The following is a 15,249-nucleotide window of genomic DNA, read 5'->3' as shown; positions in this document are numbered from 1 at the left end:
GGGGGGGCAAGTAGGGACGCTGTTTTACGAAGAGGGTGTGTCGAAATTGAACAGTAGAAGAAGAGAAAATGTGCTTTGTCATCGATGTTTTGTCTGTTGTTTGCAGTAGCTGTCATCAGAGGTTGTAGCAGCATGAATGAGCATCATCAACCACAAGCAGAGCACTGTGCCTTACTGTGAGTTCACCTCCCAGATTCACAGGCCCTGGCCCACACATAGTATTTCACATGGTTCCCTTTGTTGGACTCTTAATTCAGCCTACATCTACCATAATCTCACTTCTCTGTCTCCAAGTACCCTGTCGTAGTAGCCTGGCAAAGCTAGCCTAAATCTTGGGGGCTCATATTTTATTCTGAAAATCACCTTCCAGAAGAAACCATGGTAGCCCAGCGACTGGCACCTTCATCCTGCCAGGTGCAGGAGGAGTTTGTGTTCATGTCTCGATGGGCAAGGGTAAAAGATTTTGCAAGGCTGCTGTCATTGCATTTTGCAGGACTCTGTCTTCATTACTTCCTGTCCTTTTGAGTCTCTTTGGTCTTTACTTAGTCCTAACTGTAACCTTAATTCGTCTTCTAGCTGTCCTATTCATATTGTTTGTTTTTTGGGTTGTCTTATAGATATTCTTCTCCCTACAGTTTCCATTTGTTCAGCACCTTTACACCAAGCCTTTATCATCTTTCTGCCAAGCACCCCAATCCTTTCCATTAATCTGTGTCTAACCTCTTCCCTCTTCCTTCTCTCTCTCTGTGTGTCCAGCCGGCACCTCTGTTTGATCCTCGCTGTCTCCCTCAGGTACCGAGCCTCGTTCTCTGCCATATCTGCGTCATCTTGCTGTGCTCACGTTGATTCAGACAATGGCACAAACAGTAGTTGAATACATTTTAAATATTTCCTGATTGGAGTTTGTTTAGTGTTTGAGGGATTTATTTTTTTTTTAGTCCACTTTTCTGGTGACATAAAGCTACAACCACACACTCAGAACTGTTTTCTGATATCTTTTGCCCATGTGTGTTGTGTGTAGTCTGCCACTACCCTGTGACTTTTTGTCTTACCTTTGCAACTGACCACATCATGAGTCGCCTACAGTGCAGCCAGGCTGGCCGTCACCAACTGAGGTTGTGTAACAGGTCATGTGAAGACTGGCTGTAGTGTAGATGACTTATTATTCTTCATGTATTTTAGGCTGCTTTGTTTCCTGCAGACTGATTCTCAACACGTTTAAACAGCTTTCCTTAGTTCGTACTTTGCACTTACAGACTGAATGACACAGTTGGCTAAAGTCTGCTGACAGTGATCGTCGAAGTCATTTCCCTGTTTGGGTGGGAAAAAAACCAACAAAGGCATTTGACAGATTTTGAGATTCATTCCTGCTTCCTCTGTGGTCTTAGTTCAAAGAGTCTCTTACTCACTTGTATGTATTCTTTAATGATGAGTGTGAAATGTTCTCATGAATGTCTGAAATGAGTGACCGATGGTGATGATGATGATGATGATATCGTGAAGTAAAGTGTGATTTACGTATCTTCTGGAACACAGTTTGGCTGTTATGATGCTTGTGACTGAGGATTATACCTGTCAGCTCTGACTGAACAGCCCCACAGCAGATCACTCTGAATAAGATGTTTCCATTGTCACTTTTTTTTTTTTTTAAATGACTTTAAATTATTATTTTTGAAGGAACTGTTAATTGTACTTTGATTGTTTCACTGCTAAATGTGTTTGCTTTTGTTTTCTTTGCGTGATATCATAGCTTTGGGATTTTGGTATATAAAATGGGATTCATGCATGAGTGTAAGACAATCGAATGGCAGTTGTTTTTTTCTACCTTTTTATAAAAAAGGGCACTAGGAACCAACCAGGGAGCAACCTTTTCTGGATTACAGTGGTTGTACATGTACCAGAAGCCAATTTGCAATTTCCCAGCTAATAAATATTGTTTTGAAAAGCAGATGGCTAACCAGATATGTCAGGTGTAAAACCTAAAACAGCTGATGGCCTGCAGGGAGCCACATGTCTGTGGGACAGGGTGTGTTGAGCTTTTGAGGCACATGTTTGACCAGAGAGGGGCGCTGTGTCCTCATCAAGACACAAGTTTCCATGCCATCATTTTATCATGCAGTCTTTGGATAACTAATGAAATAATCTAATGACAACTACCTTAGATAGAAATATATTGGTGAAAATGAAACAGTAGATCCGGTTTCATCTGGCAAATTTCGATTCCTCAAGTCCTCGGCATATTATTTGATTGATTAAATTTATATTGAACTTTTTTTCACTAAACTGTCACCAGTCTTCCCAGCTCATACTGAGATCACTCAATAATCTGAGTCTCTGATTGTAAAGCACTGCAAAAAAAAAGTCACCTCTAAGAGCATAAGTTTGTGATTATTTGCACAAAACAGGCAGGCCATAACCTTGGCTGAATGATTTCTGTCTCTGCTCTTGCTGTCCCTCATGCCTCTGATCAACATTTCTCACTCTGCTTTTTGCACTTTTTGTTTTTTGTGTTTTTCCCCACCGTGGTCCTCAGGAACATCAAGCAGTACTACAGAAGGAAACAAGTTTTTTCACGTCTGCTTATGTGTGTTTTTAAATTGTTTTTTTTTTTCCTCGTCTTATTGCACAGACGGCAGCTCTTGTGCAGAGTGTGTAGGGGAGGTCTGTGAGGTGTGCTGTGTGTGTGAGACACACACACTGATGTCCTCTTGTTCACCGAAGGCTAGCTGTATACATCATGCATTTCCAGAAAAATGAGATAAAAGCAGTGCTGCAAATGGAAAATCATTATTAATAAAAAAACTATTTAAATTCACTTGCGCTCAGATTGTTGTTCCACTTTCTTTCTTTTCAGATGTAATAGTTTGATTGATGCCTGACTGCTGTGTTTAGCTAATCCGGATAGATTTTGACACAAAAACCTAAAACATGTTAGAGATACTGCAACACTATCAGTACGGCCATTTACATTTACCCTAAAAACGTCATTGGGTCAAGCAGTTTATTTTGGGTCACACTCAGGTGGCTTCCTGTTAGATGAGTTCCAGGTCAAATTTAAAATGCTATATTTGTGTTTTCGTTTTGCTTTTTTTTTTTTTTTTACAAGATATCGAGTCATATTGATTTAATTTCATACAGTCTAATGCCTGGCATTAGACAAAAATCCCTCTTTTAGGCAGTCTAACAACCAAACTAATTTATATACAGTAGGATGTTAATTTCAACAAGTATACATGTATTTAATTTACTACTGTGTCACCTCAGAAAATAAGATTTACAGACTCCAGGTGCATCAGAAAGGAGCTCAGTGTCTTGTGAAAAAAGTAATTCCTGCACATAGCTGTTGGATCATTAAATTCAATCTTCAGAGTATGATGTCTTAAAAAAAAAAAAAAAAATCATACTTTTCCAATATCATTTTTTTTTTAACAAGATCAACTCTTTACAAAACTCTTTAGATATAAAGAAAACAGAAATTGGATTAGACCCACGACACCTCTAAGGGACTCAACAGTGGGTTCTTGTCCTGAAAACACACCTCACTTCAAACCAACTCAAACATCAACATTGTATATTCTGTATATTCATTTACTCAATGTTGGCCACAGCTTGCAAAATCAATCACAGCCCCAGTCCCCAATTTCTAGCAATGTCAAGCTACTCAGCAGCCCTCACAAATAAAAATGATTCCTTACTTTTTATTGTTTAGCTTTACCTTAAACTTGTTAGTAAATGCCCCTTTGAGTCATTTATCTTAACTCATTTTGTGCTTTTTGGGGACAACAAAGTGGACTTATCAAGACAAATACTGAAACTGAGGAAAGTAAAACTAGAACTTGAAAGGGAGTTTCAAAATGAGCTTGTGAGACACGTAGTAGTTTCTCTTGTAGTGACATGAGTAATAATTATGGCTCACATTTCATACTGCAATTGTGCAAACTTGTCAATATGCAAATATAAAACTTGAATTCAAGCCGAGTTAAGACAGTATTTTTCCTAGCAGTGGTGGAAAGGTACTGTAAGTACAAATTTGAACTACTGCCAATGCTTGAGTATTTTCATTTTCTGCCACTGTATACTTGTACTCTCCTACATTTACTGACATAACACTAGATAATTTACAGACTACAAAACACGCGTTCAACAAAATATGATGCATTGTTACTAATCCAACTACCGAGCAGTATATAAAACAGTTGACCAAATATAACATTAAAGTACAACTTACATATTAATGCATCCATAGTAATCCAATAATACTACAAAGTAACACTAAATGGAGCAATTGTGCATAATTAATACTTTTACTTTTGATACTGAAAGTACAGTTTGTTACACTTCTGTAGTTTTGAGTAAAATTCTGAATGCAGAACTTTTAATTGTTATTGAGTATTTCTACTTAAGTAAATGATTTGAAGACTACCTCCCATGAACACTACATAGTTGTCTCTTAGATGCAGAACTTACTGATCCCACTAAGTTTCCTCTTCTTGATGTACAGTATCTTTCAATGTGGGACAAAGTCTTGTGAAACCGCTGTGTCATATGCTTGTGAGGGCAGCACATGAGATCCAGCTGATGCTAGGTGATCACAAGCATGATATATTCCTATACCCATGGGAAGTGAAGTCTAAGTCGAGGTTGTTTTGGAACCACGCGTCTTCAACACTTGGCCACTGTTCTCTGATCCCTGGCGATGATTGGCTGACAACCAGGTGGGTGGATCAGTAGAAAAACAAACATTACCACAGGCTTTGCCACTCTGTACCTGTATCTGTTGACTGCCTACAGTTCACTTTAGGCTCAGGTCAGATACCCCTTTCTCAACCTGTCAGTCCATCCACCTGGCCGCTTCCTTTTCTCCACGCAGCAATGAGGACCACTGTGAACGCTGTTGTCATGGTGATGTTGTGTGCCGTGATGGTGCAAGCAGACGTGAAGCCCCAGAGAGATTTCAATCTGCAGAAGGTAAGATATACACACGATTTTCTGTTTTTAAAAATCAATGTATTTGAATCAGTTTGATTTAAGTTAAGGTGGTTCTGCTCATTATCTATCCAGTGACTCCATTGGTGAAGGAACGTTGTGTTCTGTGTGAGCGTGTGTGTGTGTGTGTTTGTTTGTGAATGTCTACATAAGAGTGAGAGTGTGTTTTTTAAAGAAGAGTGAGGACATGTCCATATATGAGTACATGAGTGTGTGACTATGGGTAAGATCCTGTTTGTGTGTGTGTGTGTGTGTGTGTGTGTGTGTGTGTAGTCAAAGCTTAGTTGATGACCCAAAACAAACAATTAGGGGTTAAGTCTGGCCTTAGAACAAATTGTTATGATTAATACATTTGTGAATCCTTATTTTCCTGGTTTCCGCACACACCAGAGGTTGAGAGAGGTCAGTTTGACATTTCCCATGTTCGTGAGAAATGTCTTTAAAAAGGAAGGCCATCATTTGCTTCCTGTGGCTGATTTGATAGCCAACTGTATTTATCCCAGAAGCATTTTAAAGATGGGATTCTTCCATATTTATCAAAAGGTCAGTTACTCGCCCAACTGTTGTGGGTTAATGTAAAATAATATTTTTTTCCCCCCAATGTCTATTCTATATCTATGAAGCCTAAAACAGTGTAAAGAAAATGTAGCAGAAGGTAAAAATGGTTTATCATTACATAAAGCAGCGTGTGGACACGTCATGTAAGGATGTTCCGTCAGGATTCAGCATTCAAACTCCCTCCAACCCGTTTTAAAGTATCTATGTACACATGAGGAAATGCTGTGGCTAGCAGCAGTGTTTGCAACATGGTACAAATACAGCTCACTTGTTTTCCCACTGAGGCCCTTTATGCTAAAAATGTAGACACTAAAAATACATGTATGCATAAAAAACAGCCACAAAATGGTTATGTTCCACAAACGCCTATGCATGGTGACAAATGTTGGCTTAGTATGGTGATTTATTTAACACCAATGAATTGATCCTACTGTGTAAGTGTTGCAAAGCCTTATTTTTTATGTCATAGACCTCCATCTTGGTACAAAAAACAATAAAAACACATGAGCTACACAGTTGTACTGTGTGACATGTTACTCTATTACTATAAACATGAGCACAGCATTTTATTTGGAGTCATACACCTTCCTGCTTTCTTAAATACTCACTAGTGCACCAAATCCACAGCTGAAAATAGACCCCAACTTGAGTAAATTTGAGTAACTAAGCTAAAAACTAGTGTGTCCAGCTGTTTTAGGATTTTTGTCTTCACTGGGAATCATTGGACATAGAGCCAAACAAGGTAGGGAAGTCAGAAAGTATTGAGAAACTGACCTGCACATTGTTGGTTTTGCTGTTTTACAAACCACTGAGGTTTTTCAGAGCATCAAACATTTCAACTTGTCAGAGCATGGAAAGCACAGGCATAACCTGTGCATAAATGATTGTCAATAGTCAAATAAATAGTATGTCAGCTTAATTTTGTGTTCCTCTCTATGTGTGTGTGTTTAGTTTGCAGGGAAATGGTACCGGGTGGGCCTTGCCTATGACTCTCCGAGCTTTGTCCCCTATAGAGACAAAGTGAAGGCCTCCATGGGCATCATCACAGCACTGCCAAACGGCAATGCTAACCTCACAATGTGGGACGCCACGTGAGTACATGTTTGCGTAAATGGGTTGCCCCTAAAGTGTTTGTTCTAGTCACAGAAGGTGGGGAAACTGTTAGAAACAACTGAGGGATGTATGGAGGGAAGTTTACAAAAGATACAGACACACTGTGTTTCCTCTTTGTGCTTCAGACCTTTGGGTTGTCTGAGTAAAGTGTACCAGTATGAGAAGACCAACGTCCCTGGACAGTTCACCTACTTCAGCACACGTAAGTCTTTGCTCACTTCTGAATGTTTGTGTCGACCACAGAGTGTGTGAGAGAGATGTTGTGGATACACATGATTGGAGGTTTTGTGGAACATGGGACCATAAAATGACTTCTGTGCCTGCCTGAACTACCGCAAGGCTCCATTCATGAGCCCAAAAATGTATGCATGATATAGAAATAGCAAAGCAGAAATATATTGTATATATATTGTCTTGTACACAAGTATGTTCTTAAAATGTTTTTGTTTTGTTTATGTTATGCCCTTGGTGTTATTTGTATGCATTTTAATGTATTTATTAATGTTTGTTTTGACTTGTCTACGAAAGAAGTCTAAGAAATGTGTTATATATACAGATAACATTTATTATAAGTGTCACAGTTGTTGAATGTTTTATATTTTGTTGTTATAGACAGCTATTGACACAATTCCTGTATTTGTGCTGGAAATTTTAATATATTGCAAATACACACACGATTTATTTTACTATGTGCATTCATACATTTTATTCTTTCATGTTTTATACTTCCTTTTTTTCTGTTGTCATTTTGCATATACTGTATTATATAATGTAAATATTTATTGGACATTGACATATTTTCATTCATAAACAACATACTTTGAATATGGCCTCCTCCGGCATATACACCCAGTTTTATCTATCTCATATAGACCTGCTTTGTTGAAATCTCTTCCAATTTCTGTGTAACAATTTTACGTTAAATCAAAAAAGTCAAGTCATCCCAATAGTAGGCTCTTTTACTTTTACAGATTTTATTAATTGTTCTACAGAGAGCGTTACGATTCTTTATCATATATATCTGCAGTTATGTTGATATATTATACTGAAAGTTTTTGTCCCTAACTTCTGTGTTTTTATGTTTTCTATCAGGCCATAACATGGTGAAGGACATCACAGTGGTCGAAACAAATTACACTGATTACGCTTTGGTTCTAAAACACAAGGTGTTTAACAGAGAGTACACACAGGTGGCGCTTTATGGTGAGACACACGCACACACACACACACACACACATTCACTTTTCATTTTATATAATGTCTAAACATGTGAGCTGCAGCGTGAATATTGTTCATCACTGATCAGTCTGTCTGTATGTGTCTCTGTTTGCAGGTCGCTCTCTAAGCCTCAGAATTAATATAATTAACAAGTTTAAAGCCTTTGCCTTGTCCCAGGGTTTCCCCAGAGATTCTATTCTGACTCCACCTCCTGCAGGTAAAGTAGTTGGCACACACATTTATTTACACATTTATGTATATATATATATATATATATATATATAAACACTTGCACACAAGGGCAATGGGACATTATTCTAATTTTTGTCTACATGTTTTCTGGCTGACAGAAAATTGCCAACAATCAGGATCTGGACGTTAGGTGAGTCTCTTACACCAGGGGTGTTACTTTTACATTCGGGTGTGTGAGTGACTTCTGCCCAATAAATCTTTAGTAGTAACCTATTTACTTGCAGTAAATCATTTTCTGTTATTCTTTGTAGGTTCCCTGATGTACCTGAGATGAGGGTACCAACGTATTCTGATTTTGCATTTAAGAACTACAAAAAATCTTTCAGCAAACATCATCATTCTGGCTACAAAGATGATAAATTGCTAATATTACTGATGAAATGTACTCTTCCTCCTCTTGTATGTAGTGGTTTTCATCCTGTGCTGTCGTAGTTAAATAAACAATATTAACCTCCTGAATATAAATTGTATTGTTTCACCGTTGACTTTAATAACCAATATTAATCTCCATTTTTGAGCGTGTGAATAATCTATAGTTTGTCTGTTGCACACTGCAAGTAGTGTAGTTCACATATGAACACCAGGGGGCAGATGCTATACATCACCACACATCAATGTGTTTCTGCTGTGACCTCATTGCTCTCTGATGTGCTATCTATTGCTAGCTAATAATAAAGACAGCTATGTAACCCAATGTCATACAGCCTATAATGCACATATGATGATCAGGATACTGTGAGAACCTAGATTAAAGCCACAATATGTAGAATTAAGAGAATGTTCCCTTTGGTACCCCCTGTGTTAGTTTCATAAAAGACAGGCAGATGGAAAGACAGCTGTTAAATTCTCACTTGTATTGATTGGTTGTTTGTTTAGCTTCAGATTCTGAAGTCCAGGGCTGATTGCTGATTATACACACTGTCACATGGACACACACCCACACGCTAAGACACTCAAAGACAAATAAAGAGACAATCAGAACTTTGTTCAATGGGTTTTGTGGTTTTTGTAGTGTTGAGGGAGGAAATTTACAAAACCAGTTTGACTCAAGGAGGCTGACAGGATGCTGAGTGCAGGGAGTGTGGTGTTTCTGCTGGTCCTGGGGTCAGCCTGGACCCTGCAAGTGGCCCCTGTGCACCCCGAACCCCTTATACTTGCACAGGAGAACTTTAATCTGAGCCGGGTGAGTGGTTGAAACACAGGTTTTATTATTTTAAGACTTTATTCTATTTATTTAAGGCAAATATTACAGTCCGTAAAATGTCTGTTGTCATATTTACAGATTCTTTTCAAATAAATGCCAAACCATAATCAAAATAATTCTTCTTTCCATATTATATTACAGTAGCTTCCCTCTGAGACCCCTTTTAATAATCACTCGTATAATCCAACTGGGGATGGAAATGACCATCTGTAAAAGTAAAACATGCAAGTGTTTTATTACAGGTTCTGAGATCAGCACATCGAGCCATATGCAAATGCTTTACAGTAAACATTTCTGTCCCTTGCAGTTCATGGGGAAGTGGTATGAGGTAGCAGTGGTTGCTACTTGTCCTCACTACATGCAGCGCAAGAGGGGAAACCCTGTCATTGTTGCACTGGAGCTGCAGCATGTTGCCTCTGAGGGCAACATCACAATCACAGCCACTAGTTTCAGGTTAGACATGCATTTTAGTAGACACACAGGTTAAAGTATTCAGTGTAACCTGCCCTCTTTTATGTGTGTGTGTGTGTGTGTGTACCTGCACGTAGGAATGGCAAATGTAAGCAGACGTCTACAGATTATAGTTTGACCAACACTCCAGGACGATTCTTCTACCACGTTGCAAGTATGTTTCTCCAGCTTCTTTCACTTCCCATCCTTTTTTTCATGTAACTGTACATTCTGTCCCTTTCACGCCACAACATGATTTGTTAAACCAAAAAGCAGCAGGCTTTGTATATCTATGTGTTTACAAATCTGTCATGCAATGTATGACATGCACTTTCCTCTCTGCAGGGTTTGGAGCAGATGTTGATTCCTTTGTGGTTCATACCAACTATGATGAGTACGCAATGATGCTTCTGCTGAGCACAGAGAAGCCATCAGGAAATAAAACCACCATAGTAAAGCTTTATAGTGAGTGGTCATTATTTATAATCTATCAACATGATAATTTGTTGTTCTTTTTGTACGAATGTTTGCAAAATGTGTTGTTTTTCATTCAATATATGCATCAGTCTGTGTAATGGTAATTCTGCCTTCCTCAGGTCGAACTATGAATGAGACGGCTGGACTGGACAGCTTCAAAACCCTTGTCAGACAACATGGAATGAGTGATGACACTATCATCATGAATCAAAATAAATGTACACACACACACACACATACACACAGGCAAAGCACAGGTGTGACTAACAAAAAACAGAAACACCCTCTTCATCTTATTGTCTTCCCAGGTGAATGTGCTCCAGGTGAACAGGTGACAATGCCCATCACTGCTCAGCCTCAGGTACATGCTTCACACTGTGAATGTGCTTAAATTACATTTGCATACCAAAGACGTGTATAACGACTGGTTAGTCACCTGTTGAGGGTACATTGTATGTCTGTTCAGATTTTTGTTCCTGAGAGGTTGAAAAGAAATGTGCTGCCACCTGTGCTTCCTGCACAAGAGGAGGAGCTGTTGACCAGGTGAGAGGACAAGGGACTGACTCATTGTTTAAAGGTCATAGTACATAAATATTGATCAGTGTTTAGTTTGCATTTATTTATTTCCCACTCATTATACACTGACTCAGGCTCCCACAGATCGCATATGGTAGCCTATGGGAACAGTAATTTGTCACCAATGTTATTGACATTTTATTCTATTTTTTGACTTTATTGGACAGTCTACAGTAGAGAGATGGCAGGAAATGAAGGGAGAGCAATGTAGAATGGCATGCCCGGACTGGACGAAAATTGGTTACGATGCAGCTCTTGGCCAGCACCTCCTTAATCCATCTGGAACCCATCATTGGCATTTCCAACCCCAAGCCCTTTTATTTCAGATCATTACACAAGCTCTCAAGCATCCAACTGTGTGCACACATACCACACATTGTTTTTCTGTCCGATTTTTGGTATATTAATCGATGTTTGTTTACTGTTAAAATGTGAGAGTGCAGATCTGAGTGCATTTGACCTTTGAAAGTACAGCTCATATTGTATGCTGCAAAGTTTTAAAATACTGTTGAGAAATGTTTGTCTGAATCTCATTTTTCAAACATAAAATAAACTAAAGACAACAAATGAAACAAAGTAAGATTGAAGTGCAAAAATTATAAAATTATAAAACTCTATTCCCACCAGAAAACTATGAAAATCTGATTCATAACTGGTGCTTTATTGCTTTTGAGCTAGTAATTAATCTGCCCTTCATAATAAAAGAAATAGCATTAAACAATATTTATTATCTAGATCTCTTGGTTGAAAATTCTAACTCTAAATAATATACTGTCATTTATTTCCTATGTTTTAATTAATCATGGAGGGTCCTTCTATTGCAGAATGGACAGATGCTCCGGGGATAAAAGCATTAACTAAGAAGAAAATGCAGTGGGAGTCTTAATAAATGTACAGTGTCATTTTAACACTTGGCTTTCTGCAAGTTCTGTGCCTCTAGAGGTACTATATATATAGGTCGTAGAAATATATAATTTCTTATATCCCACAGAAGACATCAGCATTGTGAAATCAGAGGTATTCAGTAGCTGTGAATTCCAAAAAACATAATATGTAATAAACAATACAGAATAAAACAAGTAGTTGCTACTCCTTAGTCTCTCAGATCATGGCATATACTGGTTTATTGATGCCAAAACAAATGTCCAATGTTTGAGTGGTCAGCTGCCAGGCAAAGTCAGAACACAAAGCAAGAGACAGAGAAGCAGAACTTTGCTCCTTTACGTGTTTGTTTTTGACTTGGTTGTGGGGGTGAGTGCATGCACTGCACACAAAACATAGGTCAATGCCCTGTCCACCTTTGAAGAGTTGGAGGAGGGGGGAGAGAAATGGTTAGGCAAAGAGGTGGTCCCCTTCCTGGGATTCAGTGTCTCAGACTTTAGAGACGAGTGGACAGGCAGGCTGACGGGATGCAGAAAGCAATGATTCTTGTTTCCCTGCTGGTCCTGGGGTGGAGCTGGACTCTCCAGGGGGTCCCTGTTCTCCCAGAACCTCTCTTCCCCACGCAGGAGAACTTTGATCAGGCCCGGGTGAGTGACAGAGTTCTGCAGTCTTGCATATTATTTTTCCTCTTGTATATGTATGTATGACATATTATAATACAGATATAGTTATATATAATGCAGGAATGCACTTCTGTACTCCTTCTGTTCTCTGTTCCACTGTTTTTTTATGTGATTAGATTAATACTTATACTTATTAGATAAATAAATCATGTGAATGACCTCAACATACATATCCTGAATAGAAAATAATGTATTCTTTATGCATTAAATATTGAAAACACTAAAGCAGTTTAGGATAGAGACACAGTTACACGCAGAAAAAGTCAAATTCAAGTACATTAAATACACATACACACAGGTAAGTATTACATCATCATTTTTTGGTAAGATCTATTCTAGTGAGCTCTTCAAAGGGCTTAATATCTATAGTAAGCTGAAGAGGACTGAGTGAGCTTTATTAGTACTTATCTCAAGTGTTAAGTGTGATAAAAACCTTGAAAACCAATGAAGTATAGAAATATTTTAAAATCATGTAATTTTTGACTGATATGTTATTTGTTGTACTGGTCCATATGCATTACTGTTCCCAACAAGTCTTTGTTCAGTGTTTACATTCTGTAACATTGTTATTATCTTTATAAAGTGGGATAAACATAGTTTTTTATGTCTTTGGTTTGTTTACTAATCCAACAGTACCAATCAATTACAGATTGTATGTGCATTGTGTCTAAAAAATATATATATATATCTTATGGTACCTCTCTTTAACAGTTTTTGGGAACCTGGCACGATGTTGCCGTGGCAAGTACGTGTCCCCATATGCAAAGTCACAGGACAGATGCAGCCATTGGTAAACTGGTTCTGCAGAGCAGCACCCAGGGCAAACTCAAGGCAACTCGAACTGCACTCAGGTTTGTAAGACGTACAAGCATCATACTTATACACACACACACTTACACACTAATGCAACAAATTAATCTTCAATTCATTAAAATGGGAAAATACTTGTAAAAAAGTGAAAATATATGCAATTTTGACAACAAAATTTAAAAAAGTATCATCTTTAATCCTCTTTAAACATTGACTCTCTCTAAACTTTTTCATCATATGAGACATAAGGTAAAACAAATATAAATATTTAATTAACAGTCCAGTCCAAAGTGTAAAATCCAGTGGTTCAAATTGTTACTCAAGCACTGTACGTAGTTTTGAGGTACTTTACCAGAATTTCTGTATTTTCTAAAGACTTTATACTTCCACTCCACTACATTTCAGGGGGTAATATTGTACTTTTTACTCCACTACTTCTTTGGCAACTTTAGTTGCTTTGTAGATTCAGATTATTAATACAAAATATAATCAACTCATTAATTATGATAAATTATTAGAGATATAATAACTAAGAATAACATAGAAACGTCCAATCTTCTCACTGAGGGTCTCGTTTGTTTGTGTTGGTCATACAAAGATATCAGTATTAAACCGAGACCACTGATAATAAGTATATTTAGATTCTAATACTTCTGTTACTTAAGTAAAAAAAAAAATTTAATGCAGGACTTTTACTTGTAGTATTTTTTGTATCACTACTTTGAATTGAAAGCTAACAGTGTTGTTTGTTTTTTTTGTCATGCATTGTTTGTTTTACTATGAAGTTATTGTTTGTGTTTGTGCAGACATGGAACATGTAAGGAGATGTCTGTGGACTATGAGATGACCAGCACACCAGGACGATTCTCTTATCACATTGCGAGTACGTCTCTCTCTCTCTCTCTCTCTCTCTCTCTCTCTGTATATTCAGTGATACATCTTCAGCTTTTCAGTCCATGTTGTCCGGGATGTTTTTACAGGTATTATATTGTTTTCCTGTCCTTTCAACAGAGTGGGGGGCAGACGTGGATTCCTATGTGGTTCACACAAACTACAACGAGTATGCTATAATGATAATGAGCAAGCAGAAATCTTCAGGGACTAAGAGCACCTCAGTGAAACTTTACAGTGAGTGGACACTTGTTATTTTTCTTTTTAAGTAGCGTTTTAGATTGAATTCTGTTTAAGAAACTAAAAAAGTAAACCAAACCATGTATAGTTTTGTTCTTATCATCTCAAGAATTAGATTATCATTTATTTAATTCAAGTGTTGTTATTGAACATAAATAAATTATTATGATAATCGTTTGAATCAAACTAAAGTGATCATGAGGTGAATCTGAACACATCCTTGTAACCTTTTACACCATGTTTACATCTGCTTCATCTTATTGATTCTGTCCTCCTCAGGTCGAACTAAGACTGTGAGGGCCACGGTCCTGGCTGACTTCAAAACACTGGCCAGACAACAGGGAATGACTGATACCAATATTATCATTAAGCAGGACAAAGGTACAACACAGACAGACAAATAATCACACACCTGTGAATATTAAACAATCAGACAATATTTGAATGAAGGTTCATGGAGAATGAAACAGTTCAGATCTTTATTGTCCTACAAGAGGAAAGTCTTCAAACATAAACACAATCAAAATACAATAAGACAGTTGACGACATTAGTACAGGAGTACACTGTCTGGATATAAAGTGGAGTTTTTATTTAATTTCTTTGCAGGTGACTGTGTTCCTGGAGAGCAGGTGGCAGAGCCTTCAGCTCAACCTGAGCCTCAGGTACTTACGATACATTTCATTCATATAAATTGTCTTTCATTAAAACACAGTATAACAAATTCAGTATTTTAGATCTTGTTTTACTTCAGTTCTTATTGAGTGATTTAAATCAACTCTGCTTTAATTCAAAGAACTACCATAGAAATAAATAATTTTCAGCAGTAGGTGGATTATTATTATTACTAACAATATTGGTGGTAGATGTAGTACATTTATATAGGGATGCCTGAAATAACATTTAATACT

General features: G+C 37.6%; 2 protein-coding genes across 2 annotated transcripts in view; both read left to right on the top strand.

Annotated features, from left to right (window-relative positions):
• Positions 1 to 4,778: 4,778 nt before the first annotated feature.
• Positions 4,779 to 9,077, top strand: ptgdsa (prostaglandin D2 synthase a). The gene is made up of 7 exons (XM_035667493.1): positions 4,779 to 4,968; positions 6,496 to 6,635; positions 6,783 to 6,859; positions 7,750 to 7,860; positions 7,991 to 8,092; positions 8,226 to 8,257; positions 8,379 to 9,077. Exons 1-6 carry the CDS (start codon positions 4,873 to 4,875, stop codon positions 8,255 to 8,257), a joined length of 558 nt encoding a protein of 185 aa, XP_035523386.1. The 5' UTR covers positions 4,779 to 4,872; the 3' UTR covers positions 8,379 to 9,077.
• A 78-nt stretch (positions 9,078 to 9,155) lies between these two features.
• ambp (alpha-1-microglobulin/bikunin precursor) overlaps positions 9,156 to 15,249 on the top strand; it is a 7,896-nt gene continuing 1,802 nt past the window's right edge. Inside the window, 14 exon segments of the mRNA XM_035668300.1 lie at positions 9,156 to 9,310; positions 9,639 to 9,784; positions 9,880 to 9,956; positions 10,127 to 10,246; positions 10,378 to 10,476; positions 10,567 to 10,619; positions 10,725 to 10,801; positions 11,002 to 11,007; positions 12,141 to 12,363; positions 13,111 to 13,250; positions 14,016 to 14,092; positions 14,221 to 14,337; positions 14,620 to 14,721; positions 14,948 to 15,003. Coding sequence (XP_035524193.1) covers positions 9,191 to 9,310; positions 9,639 to 9,784; positions 9,880 to 9,956; positions 10,127 to 10,246; positions 10,378 to 10,476; positions 10,567 to 10,619; positions 10,725 to 10,801; positions 11,002 to 11,007; positions 12,141 to 12,363; positions 13,111 to 13,250; positions 14,016 to 14,092; positions 14,221 to 14,337; positions 14,620 to 14,721; positions 14,948 to 15,003 — 1,413 coding nt within the window. The 5' untranslated portion in view covers positions 9,156 to 9,190.

This window comes from Morone saxatilis, unplaced genomic scaffold, assembly GCF_004916995.1.
Source record: "Morone saxatilis isolate NCDOM2014 unplaced genomic scaffold, NCSU_SB_2.0 Contig21, whole genome shotgun sequence".
NCBI classification, from domain to species: domain Eukaryota; kingdom Metazoa; phylum Chordata; class Actinopteri; family Moronidae; genus Morone; species Morone saxatilis.
The sequence above is the reverse complement of the archived record's forward strand: the minus strand, read 5'-3'. Positions and strand labels throughout refer to the sequence as shown.